General features: G+C 35.8%; 1 protein-coding gene across 3 annotated transcripts; it reads right to left on the bottom strand.

Moving 5' to 3' along the window:
• Positions 1-51: 51 nt before the first annotated feature.
• On the bottom strand, positions 52-21,110 carry LOC119068534 (protein Skeletor, isoforms B/C). Of its 3 annotated transcripts, none has more exons than XM_037172147.1 (10): positions 20,813-21,110; positions 17,975-18,121; positions 14,725-15,072; positions 14,397-14,656; positions 9,043-9,142; positions 3,381-3,565; positions 2,712-3,318; positions 2,318-2,511; positions 1,904-2,250; positions 52-1,842 (listed from the first exon to the last, which is right to left on the bottom strand). In XM_037172147.1, the coding sequence occupies exons 1-10, from the start codon at positions 20,862-20,864 to the stop codon at positions 1,827-1,829; spliced, it is 2,256 nt and encodes a 751-aa protein (XP_037028042.1). In that variant the 5' UTR covers positions 20,865-21,110; the 3' UTR covers positions 52-1,826. The 3 variants fall into 3 exon arrangements, with proteins under 3 accessions (XP_037028042.1, XP_037028040.1, XP_037028041.1); XM_037172146.1 differs by having other exon boundaries at positions 1,668-1,842; positions 1,914-2,250; XM_037172145.1 differs by having other exon boundaries at positions 52-2,250.
• Between the last annotated feature and the right edge of the window lie 1,926 nt (positions 21,111-23,036).

The following is a 23,036-nucleotide window of genomic DNA, read 5'->3' as shown; positions in this document are numbered from 1 at the left end:
AACAACTTCAATCTACGTTCAAGAAAACGCTCTACGTCTCGGCAGACGCGATTTAGAATAAATAAATTTATTTTTGAGGGTTTCTTGACAATACTTTAGGCACTTCCAGTATTTTGTTCGGTAAGTGAGTTTTCTTACTATTAAAGGGGAATCAATAAATTAGACACAGTGAGATTACAGGCTACAATGTTAATAAGTTCTTTTTGTTTCCTTGACGATGGTCTTATCGGCCTCAGCTGCCCCATCTTCTGCAGAATCTGTACTCAGTGACGATTGCTCAGCAGTTATCGATGTCGGCTTTAATAAAGTCAATTTCGTTGAAATCGGTTTTGTATTCGGATTAGTGTACTCAGTCACTGGCAGTGGGTGTTGAATGGTTGGTCGCAGATTTGGTACGATTTCTGGTGGCACAAAATCTGGCGCTAATGGAGGAAACTCACCAAGAAATGGTCCGAACTGTGGGGTGTTCCTTATCAATTGTTCGGTTTTCGATAAATGTCCGGACGACAATAGGAAATTGTTTTTGGATGGTAATGGTGGAGGCAGGGGATTCACAAGTGAATAATCCAAAACCGCTTTACCGTCATATGTAACAACCGCACCTTCCGGATAAACTCTAGCAGGAATTTTTCGGTTGTCTGGTGGTAAATAGTATGCATCGACACGTTCACCGGCCATCATCATTTTATCGTCTCCGTCTTCAACGTCCATATTTTCCATTAACTTTTCGTTTACCATCATTTTTCCGTTGCTGGTATTTATGCTATCGAGTGGCGACGGAATAAACATCGGCTCGAATTGCTTCGTTTCCACATCCTGATTCACAAACAACGCATCGCCACTTTCGACATTATCATCGACATCGGAGATGTTATCGTCACGACGTCGGTTGACATTGGCGGTGCCAATGATTTCGTCGCTGTCATCTTGATCATCATCAACATCCTCCATTCGACGTTTGACTATTGGTCGAAAACCGCCTTCCACAATTACCGAGTCTGGTTGGAATCCTTTATGTTCCTGAACTACCGATGGTCGATAGACATTTTCGTCTTTGTGTAGGTACGGTGTTGTGAAAATTGGCTTTGCGTGCGCTTTCAGCGGCGTTTCGCCGAATGGTTTCTTTTTGGTGTTGGCTCCCTGCACTGATTTCAATGGATGTTGGTTGGTTACCGTTTTGTTCAGATATTTAACTGGAACATTTTCCCGATGAAATTTCTTGTTTGGACCATTAGATTCAGCCACATTCGGTGAGACTCTGTTTACTTTCTGTTCAAATGTCTTCCGCGACAGATATTGTTCGTTCGGGCTCAATACTAAAAACGGAGCTATCGCTTTGATCGGTTTCGATTGGCTAACGAACGGTCGAATCAGAGGCGAAACTGGTTTCTTGTAGTGACTGATGATCATTGACGGTTGTGGCACCACATACGGACGGTATAAATTGTTAGCAGGACGTCGTCGTTCGATGATTACGGTTGCGCTTGGACGCCGTTGAGGTAGTTGAACGGGCCGGAAAAGTTGTCCGTTCGGAATGCTCGGTGGTCGCAGATATTCGGATAGAGCCAGATTGGAATTGGCTACATCATCGTTGGGAATCTGAATGTCCTTCGATGGTAACGATGAGTACACGGATTGCTGTTGTTGATTGGACGGTGGATTGGGTTTTGATTCGACATTACTTTGGTTCGCACTAGGCTTGGCAATGCTTTCCTCCAACGCCTCAGCTGCCTTAATTCCCTCAGCTATAATTTTATTTATTTCTGTATTTTTGATTAGATCAAACTGTATTTTTGGTGGCTGTTCGTTCATGTTATGATTTTTGATTAAATCTTTCTCGTGCTGCAATAAAAAAATTTCATTTGGTCGAATCTTTGTTTCATAACGTTGTGAAGCTTCTAACAGCAAACCATCTTCATCCGCCTCCGGTTCAACATACACCTCATCGATTTCGCTGGCTTGTGCCGAATCACACGCATCTAAAACATTTATCTTCCAGCCGAGGTGGCGATGCGTGAAACATTGGTAGTAAACAGTGTCCGGCGTATTGTTATCGGGCTGCCATGTAATAATCCCCGGTTCGCCTTCATCACATTTCAGCGTCAAACTGCGTTGGTACGCTCCGAACGATGAATACTCATCAGCTGACGGTCCATCCGGATCGGATGTCCAATGGCACAATCGACCGATGCCAGTTGGAGCAACGGCACCATTTCTTGAACGATGAACACCAGCGAAAATGCGAACATTCTGAAAGAAATTTTTGCAACTCTGTTGTGAAATGGGCAGACCGATAAATTGTGTTCGCGCATCTTACTGCTTTCTCTTCTTCAGTTTTATATTCAAATCCACCAACCGGATCGTCAGTAATGTAAAATGGATGGTATTTGGCTGGGACTTCCGGATCATTGCCTCCTTCAACAACGAAAGTGTAGGTCTTGCCACGAACAACATTGATTTCCGGAATCAAGAGACCATTGATGTACCAAGAAATACCCCAGCCCACATGACCTACGAATGTAAAGGAGTCGCAATTGTATACCAATTGAGAAATAGTAAATTACATCAGATGCTGCGAAAGTAACTTATTACAAGCGTCCATGCATTACATAACACAAATGAAAGACAATAGAATGATATTGGGGAGAGCTGTTGCCTCGACGTTGTTTAGCACCGCTAAATTAGCGGACGATTAAAATTACTACACAAACCTGTAATAGCAGGATAGCCGTGTTTTCCACCTGTCGGTCCCATTTGTGCATAAAATACGCCGTCTTCTGGTTCATAACATTGGATTGGTGGAATTTCCCAAGCACCATTCGTCGGTGCTGGCTTTGGTGTAGGTACGTTCCGTGCAGGAACAGTCGATTTATCTTCATTAATTACGTGTAGTGCGGGAACAGTGTATTTATCGTCAGTTGTCGATGCTGGGCGTGATCCTCGTCGATTGATTTCTTGTTTCTGTGGACGACTGTCTTGTGCTTCTCGATTTCGGTCCCTGTTGTGGTTGACATTGGTTTGTGCTGGTTTCGCACTAATTTCATCTCCGGTCATTTTCATTTCTCCGTCGGGCACCGGACAGTTCCATGTTGGTTGCCTACCAAAGTCGATGAGCCTATCGCCTTTCGTGTACTTTGAGTGGAAGGACACTTCGGTGCGTTGGTTCAATGGTCCTATACCCCATACAATAGCCTGAGAACCATTAATTGGAATAGGTAAATCGAATCGGTCAGATGCTTTCAATGGACGTTGGTATGTCACGATGCTGTATCCATTGACCATAGCTGCGTTCAGTAATCGAATCGAATTTGTGTTGTCCTGAGCAGAAAATCAAATGCATTGAAAAGGAATTTTTTTTTAAAGATTTCTGTTGACATTACGCCTAATCTTATGTCTGGACAACTTCCACGTGTTCCCGAACACTGTGACTTATCATCCAAATAGTAATCGTGAGCATAACCCTTGCCTGTATCCCTATCCACCCAAACAACTGCCACATCAGCGCCTACCATCACGGTATGGTCCTTGCTCTTAGATATGCCAAAGGACATGTACTCATTGTTTTCTGAAAGTAAAAATGAATTCTTCTGCAAACGATCTATACGTATTGGTATTCATCATCGTAAGAGATTAAACCAGAGCGAAATATATTACTAGACCAAACGCAGCTTTTTTTACCATTGAGGATTATTTTTGGACTTATGAGTGGAAAAGAATAGCCGGTCAAGAACAACTAACTTTCTCACTGCAAATGGGGTCAAAAAACACTGTTTTTACTTAGCGCATGCTAGAAAAGTTACACTTTCATGCGTACAGTGACGAAAGTCATGTTTTGACACCGCATATAGTCGTGAAAATATTGAGTTTTCTTGACTCATTCTCTATTTTCTTTCCCTCAAATTGTTCTGTTTTATCAAGTGACTCTGAAGTTCGCAAGTGACTTCACCTAGTTGGAATTTTCTATTTTCTTTTGTTGAATTGTACCTAACCGTACGAAGGACTCAGGCTTATTGTAAGCCGTTTATTCAACAATAATGTATAGAAATACGACAGACTTCGTGAACACAGATTACATTGAAATGTGGACTTTTACCGGTCGTGTGATTTTTCCGCATCGCTTGGTTTAACTGTGGGAAACTACTTGAATATTTGAAAGATTTTTACCGTTGGTAGAAATGATTTATTTTGATGTTTGTTTATTTCGATACGTTGTTGCAGAAAATGTAGTGTCCACCTCGTTGCACAAGTTCATGTTTTGTAGCACATGTTCTAATTTAGCATGGCAGAGTAAAAACCAGGCAGGAGCGGTTCATTTTTGAAACGTCAAATGGGGGACCTAATACACTGTATGAAAATGAACTCGAATGAACACTGACATAAGTTTAATTAATTTGATTCGCAAAATACAAGGCTACTAGATAATTCAGGTTCCTAGTCAAATCAAGCGCTCCTGCCCGGTTTTTTTTTTACTCTGCCGTGAATTTAGAGAATCTCTATACATCGGTTTGTACAATTTAAACAGATTAGAGGGACATTTAAACAGACAGAGGGACATTCATACAAATTGAAAAGTTAAATCACAGGTAGAAAATCTCTTCCATCTTATCACAATCACGAAAAGTGGTCATGACTGCAGCAGCATTTCCTCTTTCTATTGCCATGTCCTAACTTAGTTCCAGTGGTACACAAATCTACTTTGTGCAACAAGGTACACATTGAACAATGAATTATTATCAAACTGCGCTAATTTTACAATTCGTTTGTTCATCTACTAATTCATCAAAAATTCAAATTACAGTGGTAATTATTCAAGTTCTCGAAAAACATTGGCTTTTTCCATTTTTGTTCGTAAATTTAAGGTTTAGCAAAATCGGTTAATTCTTGAATTTCTTAAAAATGTTATTAATAAAGTAAAATTGTAATGTTTCTGATGTGGGAGTTTGGAAATGATTCTAAAAAAATGACAAAAAAAAATTAACAAATGAAAATCTAGATTTTTTATTCCAGCATTTCATTCCTGTTGCGAATGCGTGCCTAAAGAAAATTCAGCAAATAAAATTCTAGATTTCCATTTGTTCAACGAAACTCTTGTTACAAACCACAGCAAAAACAGTAACCTGTAGCGAAAATAGTTAATTAATTGTCGGACGTTTTTATTATGTCATAAACGTCATTTTAAGAATTACAAAAAACAAAAGTTGACATTAAGAGCCATCGATGCTTAGCTAAAATTGTAGCCTACATTTGTGTGTCTCGTATTTCATTTTCGATGATATCTCTTTATTAAATTTGAAAATTTTTCGACCAACCTGGTTTATGGTTTTGGTTGCAGCCGCTTGACCAACTCCGTGCAAGCTCCGCAGTTTAACAAAATTTTCAAAAACTGCTCAGTTTTTTTAGACTTCTACGAATCGACACAACGCTAATTTGTAGCCTAAATTTGAGCGAAAAAATGAAATATTTTTGATGATAACTTCGTATCTGCGTCCTGTCTGGAAAAACTGTGCCCATCGTTTAGTGTTAAAATGTTTGTGATGTTGTAACGCAATTGTTCACTGAAATTGGGACAAATTTTGAGTTTTCTCATAGCAGGCTACATCACCACAAATATTTAACATTGTTACTGAAAGCCAACACATCTTGATACAAAACTATGGTCCCACTTTTTCTAGAAAGGATACGAAATTATCATCGAAGTCGTTTCGAATCGTTTTTTCTCACAAATTTAGGCTTTAATTTAGCGATGTGTCGATTAGTCTTAATATCAATGGACCCTTTGCAAATTTGTGTAGCCTACAGTTAGACGGAAAATATTCGTTGTGTGATGATTTCTATGAAACAAAATCATTCAGCAATGTGTTACTTTTAACTTAACAAATAGTTTGTGGGTGTTAACTTAACCAACTTGGGGAAACCGTTGCAGATTGTGCAAATTTATGTCATCTGCACAGGTTTCTCCAAGTGGGTTAAGTTATGACTAACAAGCCAATTTTTTCTTTGCGTGTTTTGATGGTTTTACCTTTGCAAAAAATATTTTGGTTCAGAGAAATCATCAAAAAACGAATATTTTTCCGCCTAAATGTAGGCTACAAATTTGCAAAGGGTCATAGAATAGCACAGCGACAAAAAGACGCCAAAATGTATGTGCGTTTCAACAAAGCATTGATGCCTCTTAAATTTGCAAAATCATGGACATGTAAACTAGATTGAACAACGGAAATAATGTCTGAAAAATGTTAACAAAACGTAAATTTGTGTCATTGCATTGTTTTAACAGGAATATAGAGTAACTACATTTTTTCTTGAAACGAGTCCTACTAACTACGAGTCGTTGTCATCCGAACGGGATGTAAATTGTAAATTGAATTCAAAAAGCTGAATTTATTCACAAAAAAATCTGTTATTTTTTTTACAGAGATGTTGAATATATTTTCACAGAATCGTTACATCACAATAGTTTTTGATGGACACCGTTTTCATTTTAAGTATAAACCCACACAAATGAAAGTGAATTTAAAAGAATAAAAAAATCATTGTTAATGACGTAGGAAAATGTAAAGCATATCATTAAAACATAAAGGCAATTACATTACATGTGAAATGCCAAAGGCTAATGACTGGCAATGTGGCAAAAATATTCACGTTTGTAATAAATATAAAATAAAAACGAAAGCATTGTTTTCAAATGATGGTTGTGATGTATTTATTACCTCTTCACATAACTTGTTTATTGGTAATGCGGTAATTATGCATTTCATTTTTGCTAATGGTATAGTGAACGTTTTGATTTTTGTGTGTGAAAGTCAAGATTTATATTTATGTGCGAAATTTCGTTAAATTATTTGTATAAATTGGATGTTATTTAAGGTGTTGTATTGCAACGATCTTCAAAAACTACAACTTTTAACCTTGCTATTTTGGAAGTAAGAAAAACAAGCAGTTCGCAACAGGTTTTTGCAATAAGCCCTGTGTGAATCCGTATAATTAGTAGGGTCGTAAACCTAATACCTCGTGCGGTATTACGTAATGTGATACGAGGTCTTCTATTGACTTTTTGCTATCTTCTTCCGATTTGGGCTTTGATGTTGATGTTCAAAAAGTATGATTATAATCTAATCTGAATTTTCATGATTTTCATGCAAGTTATGATAGTTCCATAGGTGACAAGTAAAAATTAACCGAAGAGTGACACAATCCACCCTTCAGATTAATGATATTTGTGGGTGTTGAGGAATTACGCGCCGCGTCATTCACAATAACCCCCAAAGTGACATTTTCCCTATACAAAATGTGTCATGAAATTACTAGCAGCCACAAAAGTTACACGCTAAAGGTTGACACGCGAAAGTTTGACAGAAAATGTCTGGCCATACTGTCAATTTTAAACCAGTTGCAAATCGAGTTGACCCCTCGAGTTAAGGTTGATTTAACTTGACGGCGCTGAAACTTTATGTCGCGTCACGTCGTTTTTTTTTGGGAATTTTAAAAAACGTACAAAGGGGTGCAAGGGGACTTAAAAATTGCCAATTCACGCCTAAAGTGTGCCAAGCTAAAGTGTTCGAATTTGAAGAAAATGACGCTGCGTTAGAAAGATTTTGAATATCAACCGCACTTACGGCATGAATTTATAGCGTGTTTTGGGTTTTTTATCAAAACCTGTGCAACGCAACGAACACTTTGGTGGGTTTGGGCGACGTAAGTTTCAATTCGTGAGCTAACAACTCAAAATTGAAAACGTGAAGATGTAATTAAGAGGAATCTACACATGACTAAACTATTGCCTACATTTCGAGGCAAAATTATTATTATTCTAGGAACAAGTACTTCAATCGTTTGGTGTTAAAATGTGTTAGCTTTCAGTAAAATGTTTGTGGTGACGTAACCTCAGTCCGTGAAAACTTGATATTTCACGAAAATTGACACATATTTTGAGTTTGCTCGGAGTTAGGTTACATCCTCACAAACATTTCAATTTTTGTTGTAAACTAACTTTTTCCAAAAAGGATGCGAGTCCAAAATTATTATCAAAATAATGATAATTTTGCCCCCAAATGTGTAGATTCCTCTTAACGTAGCATAAGTTAGGAACAACGTTTTTCCTAAACGACGCGACGGGGGAAATCAGCGACGAAGTCGCGATATTTCAACACTAGTAAGGAAATTATATTTTCGTTCAGTTCGAAGAAGGAACATGTGGTGTACTGTGATCGGTTTTAGATTGTTTTTTAATGGCAATTTTGAGTTTTATGTTTTATATATAAGCGCTCGGAATTCGCTAACTGAATTGCATAAAACGTTATATGAAACACGAGTCGTATGCTGGTATTTCACACGATGTCTTGTCAAACTCGGCTTCACCTCGGGTTGACAATCGACATCTGGTGCGATAAAATACCTTCATTCGATTCTTGGTCCATAAATAACTATTACCGAAAACATGCACTTTTCATACAAAAATTTATCCAGTTACACGAGCCGTACAGGGTGTGTGTGGTGTCATTAGAAAAGGAATTGCATTTACTTTCGGGACAATTAGGGTCATTTTAACTTCTCATAATTCATCGTAGATGCTTCCAAACCCCCATAAGACCCTAATTTACCCGAAAGTACATGTAACTGTAACTGAAGAAATTTTTGCAAGAAAAGTGTGGATGAATGTTAAACCCAATGAGACCCTATTTCCATCGGAAGTTCATGCAATTACCTTTCTAATTACCCTGTACGGCTAGTGTAATTGGAGACATTTTTGTAAGAAAAGTGCATTTTTTCGGTTGTTGATCACCTCACACTAGCCATACAAGCTTTGAAGAATTTTTTTGGAAGTTGTTATGGTTTCTAGGGTCATATAATATAGAAATTTCCACTGGAAAATGCGTCCGATTTCGGACTTTATTTGAGGTAAAGTTTTGGCGCCGTGAAGAAAAATTACCACATGGTCTCTAGAATCCAAGAGCTTCTCATAATTTGTGTTAATTACCTCAAACAGTACTGCGTCTTCGCAAAAAAATGGAAAAAAGCAAAAGCACAAAAAAATACACTTACCTAGTTTTGCTACTAATTGAACGACAACGCTTTCTCCAGCCACCGCCCATCTCACTTCGAACGCCAAGTCATCGTACAAGACTTCACAATTTAATTTCGACTGTAAATAAATATTGTGCATCATGTTATTTTTGCTCTATGTCCTAGGTGACCACAACCGTTGTTTCTTTGGGATTTTCAAAGATCATTTTTTTAAATGTTTTAATATTAGCAAGTGCTACATTCATGTTACGAGCATTTTTTTTTTTTGTTGTATTATGTGTGCTACTGAAATGTATTTTTAATTACTTTAGTGCCATTAAAAAAAAAATTACAAAATGAAAAATCGTTTGCTGAACAAAATGACAATTTTGGGGGGAATTAAAAATTTTAAGTGCATAATAGAAGCAATGATATTATTGTAATTTGCTGAGCTATGTCTAAAGTTTTTACTCAAAAACGGAGCCAGGCCTAATTTTGGGAATTTTAATTCTAAAAAATTTGTGAAAATGCTAAAAAAAACTCAGAAAAATTCCGAAAAAATGTTTTTAAAAATCAGAATCTATTCGGATTTCTGTTCAGAAAATTTCCGAAATTTCGGAAACTTTTTCGGAATTTTCCACAACAACTTCGGAATATGTTCAATTAAAATTACCAAAAATGGGCCTCGAAACCGAAAGTTAAATTAAAGTCTGCTTAACGGCCAGGCAATGTACCGCTGTGTTTGTGAGTAAACTACCTTTAGACACGACACAAATTTGATAAGAATTTGTAGCTCATGTGACTGTTGTCCTTGTCTATGAATTGGAATGGTTATAATTAAATACACATTCGAAATGTACTGTTTGATTATTTGATGCCACATTATCTAATATGTTTGATTATTTTCCAAGCATTTTTTTTTTGTAAAGTTACACAAATACAAATTAATTGTTAGTTTACCCGGTTTCAAGCGATAAAGCTCACTTTTTGCCATTTTAAATCCAATTTTATTTTTATTGCTTTCTACAAAGAAACAATTTTTCATTTTGTATCAGCATTTATTGGCCAAAAAAAATTATAAAAGAAATACATTTATGTATGATGCCACATTGAACATTAAACGAATTTCGATAACAATACAATGAGTTTTGATAGATAGAAACATTTTCGATCTTATAATATATATAAACGACTTAACAATTTGTCTTCTAGAACTAAAGTCTTTCTTTATGTTTCAAGTTAAATTTTCACTGTTCACTAGTCTGTATTTTCGTTTTTGTTTTTTCGATTTTGTTTATTTCAGTTCAGGGACTATTTTTGAGAATTTTAACTCTGACAAAGTCCGAATATTTACATAACTTTTCGGAGTTGTTCAAAAATAAAATTCCCGAAAAAGAGCCCGAAAACAAGCACTGATTCAGTTAAGAAATTGTCACTGAGAGAGTTTATAAACTGGTGTTTCAATTGTTGGTATTTTTTTTTTCAAACTAATTGTAAAATCAATTTTTCCTTTGTTAAATATTAAATTGGTTTTACATGCTACATGCGTCGAAAACCGTACTTTCCATGTTTCTAGCACTTCTTTCGAAGCCCTCATCAGTCATCATTACATAACTCGGGATAAAAAAATAAAAAGTCTCGTTTTCGTGTGTTTTTTGACCTCAGCTTCGCCTCGGATCAACAAAATTCACACGAAAACTATACTTTTCATCTTTTTATCCCTAGTCATGTAAAATACTATCAAAAATATCTTTATTTACAGCAGTGCGATCAAAGTAGTGCTTAAATGGACTTGAATATTTGCTCACTAGTGCGTAAATTGATTTTTGAAAAAATGTGGATCTCACTGCTGTACATAAAATCTTGTTGCTAACAAGATAGTAAATGGGGGTTTTGCGCATACGATGTGTCGCCTTCGGCTGGAATCGGCAATCTCATACCTATTGCACAAAAAGTCCTATTTACTAACTATAGTTAGAAAAGTAGCTATTGTCGTGAAAAGTAAAAAAATTACTCCACCCTAAACACCGGATTTTGTGACTTGTTATTAAACTCTGTAAATGATTTTCATATGCAGAATTAGTTCATCTGGTGAGGTCTGCGCCACCTGTACACAAATCTCCAATTTTAAATAAGGAAATCTTCGCAAAACGCATTTCATTGCAAAAGTTGTCGTAGTTTGCCCCCTGCGAAAATGATCCGTTACATGAAGATCAATTTCAGTTCATTTTACGTGAAACGTGAATTCCTCTGTGATAGTCAATTTTTGGATTGAGCGGGCAATAAACTAGAATACATTTAATGCTGATACGTAATTTTGGATATATTTTCGTAGTACAAACTCATTCGTGTGTTTCGACCTCGTCTTCGGCTCGGATTATAAATACAAACTTCTCACTTGTCGAAAAGACAGTTACCGAAGCTGGTTGCTCAAAAAAAAGTTTGCCGTCATCATAAAACTAGAACCTTATGTAATGAATTTACTTTCGCAGCATCTAATGAATCTACTACTTCATATGTGTTGATTAAAAAAACGAATTTCATACGTAGCTAATTCTGCATAAGAAACTCATTTACTGAGAAGATACAAACTCGACCACTATGCACTGGATTTCATTTATACCGGAAAATTATCCTAGATTTACTACAGTTTTTAGTGCATTCATTTCCATAATGTCTTCCAAAACCTATATTTGTTGAAAATGAACAAAGTTTTCAGTTTGAAATTTCTTTTCTGATTTGTTATTTCGTTATGCCACTTAGCATCTATATGTCCAGAAGTCTACTAGATTTATAGTCAGTGCATTAAAGAAAGAGAATAATAGAATAGAATAAAAGACTTGAACTTTTGTGGAATAAAAAAAAAGAATAAAAGAATGTCTGTGTGATATTCTTGTAACTATAACGAACGAAAAGTTGACCATTTACATGGCATTACTGACACCGTTGTATAATTTCTATACAAAATTTCTCAACGGTCTAAAAAAATGGAAAAATTAAACTCCATAAATGTTTGTCGTATGTAGAATAATCAACAACCGAAAGGTTTTTTTTAGAGAATGAGAGGTTTCTAGCACGAGCCGGGGACGAGAGTGTTGACCAAAAAAATGCTAGCTCTCCAATAACGAAATCTCTTGTATTCCGGTATATTGTTGCAGACCCAAGAACTTCTTGTACTCAACGGTATTGACATGTCAAGTAACTAACGAACTCCACATTGATGAAAGGATCTTTTCCCTCATGCAAATTACGGCAGAACTACAATCCGATTCTCGGCATTCATTTCACATGCATTACCAATATTTAGCCGTTTGTTGTCTTGCGGCCAGAAAGTGCGTCTTTACTGTCACGCCCAAAAAAGGTTTTTCGCATTTTCCGGCCGCAAGACAACAACCGTACCGTACTGTCTTGCTGGAAAATTTTCTGTTGAGTCGTAGATTGTATTTTGAGCCGAATGTAGATTGAAAATGCGACAACTTGTCGATAAGAAGTCGTAGAGGCGCATGCCATCTAAAGAGTTCATAATACCCGTAGGTGCAAAGCCTTACTTTGGTATTATCGTAATCCCGACAATCTCTAAGGACATGTACACTCTCAGGTGCCAGACCACAAGAGCTGATAGGGTCGATAGGCCGGTCTATTCTGTGGTGTACAGTAAAGTTTGCAGTGGTGTCTATCGCACAGGCAAAATACGTTTTACGAAGGCATTTCATTTGATGTTAGAGATTTGTTTAGCTAAATTGAAAAATAAATTAGGTATGTACAGGAGGTGGGGCTGACTTCACGTGACACTCAAATTATTAATGCTTGTGCACAAACAACGTACTCATGTGATTGTGCCAGGGCCTACTTTGAGGAAATTTCTTATCTACTCGCAAATCTTAAGAAATATCATTTAAAAGGCATCAATGCTTTGCTGAAGAACATACATTTGGGCGTTTTTTAAATGCTGTATTTTAGTTTACTTTTGATGATATCTTTCCACCATTTTGAAAAACGTACGATCACAATGACGACCACGAATGTATTAGCTTTCCAAAGAAAATAAATTTGGTTGTAGCAGTTTGACCAGCTCTGACAAAACTGAGCAATTTATGAAAATTTCGTTAAACTGCTCACGTTTCTCAGACCCGGTCAAACGACTTTCGTGGTCGTGATTAGGCTTGTATATTTTTCGAAAAGGATTCTGATGAAAAGATATTATCAAAACTACGGGACACGCAAATGTAGGCTACAATTTTAGCTAAGAACCGATGCCTCTTAAGGGGATAGATGCTTTGCTGAAAAGCATACATTTGGGCGTTTTTTAAATACTGGATTTTAGTTGACTTTTATATTTTGATGATATATTTCCGCCAGAATTCATGCTCTAAAATATAGGACCGCAATGACGACCACGAATGTAGTCCTTAGAAAATAAATTTGTTTGCAGCAGTTTGACCAGCTCTGACAAAACTAAGCAGTTTATGAAAGTTTCGTTAAACTTCTCACGTTTCTCAGAGCTGGTCTACAGCCAAAACTAATTTTTATTTAAAGCTACCACATTCGTGGTCGTTATTGCGGTCGTACATTTTTCGAAAAGGTTTCTGATGAAAAGATCGTTTCAAAAATGTAATTTAATACGAGACACGCAAATGTAGGCTATAATTTTAGCTAAGTTCCGATGCCTCTTAGCATTAATTGGCTTTTTTAGTCACAAAAACGGCTAAAAAATGAAGGAATTTGATTCTTACAAAATAAACCTTGAATTGTACACACCAGCTGTTGCTTATTCTGCATAAGATAAACATTTGCGGAGTGTAGATATAACCGATTCACACAAAAAAAGAGTAAATTAATGTTATACTTTTGCGTCTCGACTCGGCTAATGTAATTGGATTCGATAATAATGTAGCAACCGGTTAAATGTTAATTCGTAAATATTGTGTAAATGTGAAAATTCAGATTCAAATTTAATCTAAAACGAAGAAGCTCTTACGTCGTCCATTGTAAAGTAATAGTTCAAAACATAACAATGCTGAGAATCTCAATTCCCATCTATAAAGTAATTCAATTAGACTAATTTCAAATTTCCATAATTAATAATTAATGTAAAAAGTAAAAAACAAAATATCAAAACAAACAAACAAAAAAATAATTAAAATAGTTAAAATGTAAAGCATTTAATCACAATCAATCAATCAATATGAAAGGTAGTTCGTGGTTACTTAATAATTAAGATTTATAATCATAAGACACAATTTTTTTATCAATTTTTTTTTTCTTGTTCAAAAAAGTGTAGAGAGAGCTTTCTTATTCATTTAAAAAAGAAAAATGTTTTTGTGTTCTCAATTGTCTAAGCGAAAACAACATAAGAACCAAAAATATAAAAAAAAAATCAATTAAAACTTTACCTGTGGACTGATACCGAGCATGCGTAGCGATGGCGGCACGTTTACCACATCCGGTATGCGAACATGTCCGAAATCAACGGTAAATGCTTCACACCACACTCCAAAATGACCAATATCGAAAACAGTTAGGTCACCCGGTAATGTCAGAACAATCGTCTTCTTATCGTACTTAATCAATGGCGTTTCTCTGCCATTTTCGTCCGGTATTCGAATGCCATTCGGTGTCGGTTTTGTGCCACGACCTACCCAAAACTTAGCGTCTGACGAAAGAAAAAACGAAATTGTTTTTCACTTTGATCGATTTCACTAATGGCTTTTCGTGATTTACCTGGCGCTTCGCCGTCGTAACTGAAATTTGGTACGAGTAATGTTTGCGCATCGACAATAACAATGTTGTCCGATAACACTTCGTGCACTCCCTTTAAGGCGGCAATTTTTAGCGGCCGAGGATAATCCAAATTCTTCGGAATAGCAACATCTCCGAAGTTAACCGAAAATTCGTCGCACCACACGAAGAACCATTTAACATCACGCAACGTTTTGCCTTCGGGTAACGATAGCGTCACATCTTTGTTACGATATCGCTTTATTACGCCGGTGCTGCCACGTTCGTCACGAACACGAAAAGCACCTTCAAGAGAAGGTCTTCTCCCCGTGCTGACATAAAAATATGCAGCTGAAAAATTAATAATTTTTTTTTTACATTTTTTCATTAAAATCAATCTCGATGCAAGTCCATTTTTATTATGAAAATATATTCAGTTTATAATTAACAACAACATTGACCTACAATAATAAAAACTTTTCGACTTTGACTTTCCAACTGAAATTTTAATCTCTAGGCGCGCGCTTTTATGAATAATGGAAATTTAAAATAAAAATTATTTTTTTACGTAAAATATTCATTCGCTTGATGCCACTTAATCAATTCTAATGTTTATAACAACACTAATGCATAATTTCTATCATTCATCACGGTAAATTTACGTAAACTAATGCCATTGCATCGATTATGCTAGAAAACAATCAACATAAATCATCTGCGTGTTAAATATTTTTTTCAACATAGACCAAAAGCCCACGTGCATAATACATGTCTGTCATTAGGACAACGAGGGTGGGCCTATTAATCCGGCCGGTCTACATCGCAGAGGCACGAAATTGAACAGTGAAATTAAAAACAATTTATTAACTCTTTTGTGGTGTGACAATAAAGCTTTGCTTTGTGGTCCACACAAATTGACGGCTATGCCTAACTATGGCTGAAACACCGAAAAATGGTAGATTACACTGGATGCTGCGAAAGTAATTCATTGTCATTCCACTACAAAATTTTACTTTTCAGTAAGGTATTCGACCCCAGAAGCCAAAACCACTTTCAAAAAAATTCTTCGAAGCTTGTGTGGCTAGTGTGAGGTCATCAAAAACCGAAAACTTGCGCTTTTCTTACAAAAGTTGATCCAGTTACACAAGCCGTACAGGGTCGTGTGGGGTGTCATTAGAAAGGTAATTACATGTACTTCCGGGGCAAATGAGCAAAAAAAAACTGAAAACTTACACTTTTCTTACAGAAATTTCTCGAGGTACACGAAACGTACATGGTCTTGTGGGGTGTCATTGGAAAGGTAATTAGAAAGGACCCTGTACGGCTCGTGTAACTGGAGAAAACTTTGTAAGTTTTCGGTTTTTGATCACCTCACAGTAGCCACACAAGTTTCGAAGAATTTTTTTGAAAGTGGTTTTGGCTTCTGGGTCGAATACCTTACTGGCGACATATAAAAAATTCCACTAGAAAATGCGTCTGATTTCGGCCTTCTGTTTTTCAGAAGAATCCCTCTTTGCAATCTCCTCAATACAATTCATTAAAAGTAAACGCGGTCACTCAATTTGTACTACGAACTGTACTGTAACACAGTGCTGAGTCAAATTTTGGTGGGAAAATCGCAAAAACTATCTTCTGATAAAACCAAGTCACAAGTGTGCTTTTTGAGCAACTTGTGTTGGTAACTGTTTTTCGACAAGCTATACACAAACTCTACAGTTGCCGAAAGACAGTTAATAAAGCAAGTTGCTCAAAAAACACATAAGTGATGAGCCTGCGAGTGTCACATTGTTGTCTCCGAATTAATGAATGACATAACAGAATCCAATGTTTATTGCCTGCCCTATATGAAAGTCGAATATCATATAGGAATAGTGTTCCAGTTCGAATTTCGAATAGCTTTCAAGAATGGATGCCGCGGGGACGCAGCTATCTATTACTAGAAGTAAAAATTTCGCTCTGTTCATTGTTGCGTTGTTTTTGACAACTGCGTACCCGCAGCCTCCATTTTTGAAACCCATTCAAAATTCGAACTGGAACACTCTATTCACGTAAAATGAACCGAACATACTCTTTATGTAATGGTGAACTTTCGCATTGGATAGGCGATAAAATCCGTTTTCCATAGACACGTTTGTGCAAGTCAATATGAATCGATGCAGATTGAAAGCAAACAAAGTTCTGCCTTGGGCAGACTACAAATTTTAAAATGGGAAACATTGGATTGAATGCTTATTTTCATTTCGAATAAGTAAATAAGCAAACAATTCAAACTTTAAAACATAATTGGAAAAATAACGGAAATTTGTTGATTATTTTGTTTGAAATCTGAGTGGCAGTATTGTCGTACACTTAACATGTTTGAAGCCATTGTATTTCTGTCAAAATTCACGGAGTACTGCCAATATTTCTGAAAATTTCCCTTTGTCTCGGATATAATTATTCAAAAATGACGAAATTTGAATTTTCGCTGTAGCCCTTAGCTTCATGACCAAGGTTAATAATGTCTTGACTGTTGTTTTGTCGATTAATTAAATTAATAGTTGACTGTCTCCTACGGGTTTCTCGGTATGCTTTTCACTCGATGTCATAAATAACCATTATGCAACTCGGTGATAAATGCTTTTTTTGGCACCAGGTGTGCAATTCACATTGTGTGCCTAAAATAGCATTAACCATTTTTCGCAACAAGATCAACAAAAGTTTTTTCTTTTCGCCACTGAAATAGTTATTTATCAACGAGTTGTTTAAAACGTTTTTCGCAATAAAGGCAATGGAAAGTCCTACTTTTCGTCACTTGTTGCGAAAAATTATTTTATTCAAAAACGTGAGGTAATGTTAACTTTACTGCACGAATCTAATACTTTACCTCAAGTTTTTGAATAAAATATCTTATTTAGCAATGGGGTAAATGATCGAAATGTTTCTTCTTTTGTGTTTACCGACCTCGGTCTCGATCGGCAAACTTCACACAAGATGTACCATTACAATCATTTGACCCATTGGTAAGTAATGTACTAGTAGTTTCGGCCACTTAATCATGTGTCGGATATCCGAAGAAATTTGTATTTTAAAATGTTAGATGCTGTTTTAGTAAGAATCCAACGTAAGAACAACTAGTCACTTCGATTTTCTGTTGTATAACGTACTTCGCGACGAAACTTGCAACTTGTACAACAAAAAACGGTTCTCGTTGTGGACAGTTACCAAGCACAAAGTAACTCGACAAAAAAGTGTAATGTGAGTAAATCCTTACCTGGACCCTCTCCGTCATAGTTTAAGTTTTTCAGAAACAGTGTCTTTGAATCAACTGCATAAACATCACCGGAAAGGCCATGATGAAGTTGTGATAATGGTCCAATTTTCAGTCCATAATAACCAGAATCAACGGCATTGGATAGTGCTAAAAATGTAATAAGGTAGTGAAATCATTACACAAAAAACTTGATATTCAACAGGCAAAGAACTTTGGAGTGATATTCAACAATTTTAGTGTTTTGAGTCAGATGGGACGAACTCTTAATTTTAAATTATGGACCAAGGTTCTTTTTGTGCAAAAGAAACTTAACACATACAAAACGAATTTTTACGAAATAGAAAATTGTGGTAGGCGACAGACCATGATGTGTAGATGCTAAGGGTATAACAGACAGTTTGCGCAAATTTAGAAGATAGAATATAGGTTAACTTATAAGTTGGAAATTATAAGTTAACCGCCAGAGCTTCTTGTACGACGATGTGACTTATAATTTCCAACTTATAAGTTAACCTATAAATTCTATGTCATTTGCGCAAACTGTCTAATGTAATAGAGTTTTCTTCTCATTCATCTTCAGTACATTCTGGTCATGACAGTTACTCTGTAATGGCAAAAGTGAAGTCAGTCCGCTTGGTAAATTCTGAATTGTGCATGATGTGCTAAGGGGAACGTCCGTAATTCACGAGTTTTTACCATGCCTGAGAACACCTTATGAATGTCTCCAAATAAAAGTGGTGACAGTAAGACATCGATGAGACTTATTACGTTTTTACGACTTTGTTACGGTCGATAGACTCAGTTAGGATTAACTAATAGCATATCATAATCTGTTTCGGAAATTTGTTACAAAAATTTGTGAATTGAAAGACGTCGAAATTTGTGAACGATCCCAAACCCCAGTGAGCCGATTTATTTTCCTATTGAGCTATGTGTATCACAGCAGAAAAAGGCACTTAGAGTAATTAAAAACAAAGAAAACATAACTGCAATTAAGTCAGCGATCTTGTTAAAATATTAAAGAAGCCTTCATCGCATCAACAATGTGACAAATCACATCTGGTGGTATAAAGTAGCGTGATATGAATCTGCTTACATAAATAACTATTTACTACCGAGATGTAAACAAACGATTTTGTTGCTTTTTGCAAATAATCACACGAAAACATAAACAGTCATTTCAGTTCTCGTGACGAAATAATATGCTATAACTAAACTATGAATGACGTTGACTTGTGTGGTCACTAAAGCACCACATAGCGCATTGCTAAAACGCTTGCAACTTCATTAATCTTCATTTTGGTTTATAAAAGGTAGTTATGTAAGTATAGTATACGGTAAAAATGCCCTTAAAAGAAGCACTTCAAACAACTTGCTCATGGTATATATCACATTTCTCAAATCTAGTACTTTCAGACCAATAAATTGAAGAGTTGCTGAAGGAACATCAAGTGAAGAGTTAGAGTGAACAAAAACCGTTTCAAAAGAGTGCAAAAGAATTCATATAAAAAAATAGGAAACCTCCGTTGGTAAATCTCTATGAAACGTCATAGCACTGAAGTTGATTTACAAAGAAAAGACCGCTGACATTTGTAATCGTATGCCGATACCCATACAACTTAAAGGCCCTTTACCTTTTTCACGGATGTTAAGGGTTTTTCTGAAATTTTCCCGGGCTTTCGAACCCTTTCATGAAAAAGAATGTGCGTGTTTGTGTTGGTCGGCCGCTTCGTTTTAGCACAATGCACGACTTAGCCTGAAGACCTTAACAAAAGACGACTTAAATAAATATTTCCGGAATTGTTTTGCTTGTGACTTGAATTTAATTGCACATTACCGTGGATGCTGCGAAAGTAATTCCTTACATAGGGATCCAGTTTTATGATAAAAGCAAAGTCACCAGTGTGTTTTTTGAGCAACGAATTCTTTGCAAGAAGTCTAGAGTTTTTGTATATCCGAGCCGAGGGCGACCAGTTACAAAAGCAAGTTGCTCAAAAACAAACGAACGAGTTTGCGAGTATAACAAGGCTGTTACCGAATTAATGAATCACGTAACTGGTTTATTGTCTGGTCCCATGCACAAAGGAATTAAATTCAAGTAAAATGAACAGAAGATATTCTTCATGGATCATTTTTGCAGTAGGCAAACTGTCATTCAATGGTCAATTTTCGCATTGGGCGGGAAATAAATGTCATAACTTCAAATTTTCATTAACTGGTATACAACGTCAAAACTTCGACCAACGAGCATAATGAAAAACATTTAAATTTCAAAATTTAGAACATCAAATCTGTTAAGCATTGTAATGGTAAAATACATTCAAAATTCAAAATAAGAAACTTCTGGTAAACGTCTCTCGTGTGGTAAATTAAAAGAATGAACAAAAACTCCTTTGCTTAACAAAAATGAAAAAAAAAATTAATGACTCTGCCAAGTCAAACGCAAAAAGTCAAGGATAAAATTCTAGCCAAAAAAAAACTTCACTGCCTTTTTCCACCGCTCAAAAACAACATCTTCTACTCGTATGTCTTCAAAAATATACCGCAGACCTAACAGTTGATGTAAACATAAAGCAATTTAGAAATTGCAAAAAACAACAAAAAATTTTGTATTAACTCGTTTTCTTCATACAATAGTAAAATATAGTGTTATGAAACAAGCATTGCATAAACGAATCTTGAATTGGCACAATTAGATGCATATAGTGTGGTGGGCAGAAAAAACGATTTGAACGAATTCTCTCTTTCGGAGCAATTATCAAAGTGCATCCTTTGAAGCAAAAAACGACAAATCAAAGTTTTTCCAACAACAAAATAGTCTTCAATGAGTTCACTTACTAGCAGCAGTTAATCCGATTAATACTCCGAAAATAAATTGCATTTTAACCATGTTACCATACAATCTCTAACGAACGGAGCTAATAAGATAGCGTTTAACCCACAATCAATTTTTCTTGTTCAACAAGATCCGATTCGTACTATATATCCACATCAACACAACTGATCAAAATACTGAACAACACGAAACCAAAACAAGAAGAAAAATGTTAAATTTTTAATTTCCAACAAAATTTAAAACAACTAAATCTGTACAAATATTTTATCGACCGAACGGTACAAAGAGCCAGCGAAAACTGAATAAAATTGCCATTCAAGTATTAATATTCATCTTTAACCAAAGAATCAAGTCGAGGAATGAAGGTAGTTGTGCTAGCTGAAAAACCATAACAATAATGTTATGAAAGAGATATAGCGGGGATACCATCCAACATTATTAAATTATAATAAGAGATGTGGCATTCCAATAAAACAACTTTTTTTTTCTTCTTCTTTATTTAAATGGCTAAGGCAAAAAAAAAGCAACACAACACACAAACATAATGGATATAACAAAAATAAAATTTATTTCTGCATCTTCTATCTTTGGCCATTCATTCATAATAACAATAATTATAATTATGAATAACTAGCCAGAAAATTTATTTGAAGTGAATTTATGCGATTTTTAGATATTCTACGAATTTTGAAGGCTTTGTGTTGTTGTGTGTTCTCTTAATTTATTTAATTTTGTTTTTGTCTTCAAAGTTTTAGTTCTAAACGAACGGGAAAAGAACAGAGACTTTTTGGTGAATTTCCATTAAAAAAAATTTAGCCAACGAAACGAGATTCTTCTCTGACATTATATCCATTATAAATGCAAAGAATATTATATACGCTTTTATACAGGTCCATTCTTTGCATTTATAATTCATTATTTGTTATTTTGTGTATTCATTTACATCATTTCTGTTTTTAAAGCAAAGAAGACGAAAAAACGTAACGCCGCGCCGGCCATCAATTAAAATTTACCAACATGTTAACTATATACGAAACCGTCGTTGGCCTATAGAGGCGCCACAATTTCTTTTTGTCTTCAGTACTTCATTCTTTGTGCTCTAATTATTTGGGAAATCAATTCACTCTGAGATGTCATAAACGGACCTCATCATAAGTTTTTACTTGATTAGTATTCTTAAGTCTTAATGGTTCCACATTGAACCACAAAAGAAGCGTAATGCTTAATTTCCACTTACCGAAAAAGTACTCCGTGTGGAAGACAAAATTGAATTGCTATCTCACGGATTACTATTTGTTGAGTGGAAACCATACTTAAATAGAATCGTTTCACTCACACGTAGAAGAGACGTAAATTCAAGCACTATTTCTGTGTGGTGGAATACGTGGGGAACAAGTAAAACGAAAGAAACAAACGAAATCCACCAAAATTAAAAACTTTATGATGAGGCCCGTTTAGTTCACACCAAAAATGGAGCGCTGACATCAGCACTTTTATGAGGAAATGTAATAGAATCGTAGACAAATCTATTACATTTGAGCTTTAGTTTCCAAGTAGCATTTCCCTATGGAAATAATGTTTAGAAACTAGAGTAGTTAAGTGAAACGTTCAGCGCGATTTGAGGTCATGCAAAAATGACGTCCACAATCAGGGAAAGGGGTTTGTAAAATAGGCCGTGTACACAAGGATCTAGAAAAGTCGAAAAGTTAAAAGGTTGTATCTCCTAAACGAGAATAATTTTCCGAAAATTCTTTTTTTTTTCTATCCATTCGTCATGTTAGCATCTCTCTGCCTTTAAGCCCTGACTGAAAACAAACGATTCAAGTGAAACAAAATTTCCCCAAAAAGTGGCCATAAACTTTTAAGTTACTTCACACCGTCAATTCGAAAGCAATTTCATTAAATGACTGCATTGTGGAAAGGTCACTACCTTCCCTGGGCACAATAGTTACGCGTAGTTAATAGTTGTGGAATAACTTCAAAGAATTACCTGCTAAAAACTGTTTAGACTTGAGTCCCAGCCACACAAAATCTCAGGATGCTATGGATGGCATTTAAAACCCAAATTTGTGTACTTCCTGCTTCATCATTATGATCCCTATTTTTGCATTAAAATACTTTTATACCACTCAACATCATAATATGCAAAATTCGCAAACTTTAGATGCCTCTGTGGCATAAAACGTTGTATGAATCTCGGTGCAAAGTCCTTTATTAGGCTCACGA

This window comes from Bradysia coprophila (genome assembly GCF_014529535.1).
Source record: "Bradysia coprophila strain Holo2 chromosome X unlocalized genomic scaffold, BU_Bcop_v1 contig_191, whole genome shotgun sequence".
NCBI lineage: Eukaryota > Metazoa > Arthropoda > Insecta > Diptera > Sciaridae > Bradysia > Bradysia coprophila.
The sequence above is the reverse complement of the archived record's forward strand: the minus strand, read 5'-3'. Positions and strand labels throughout refer to the sequence as shown.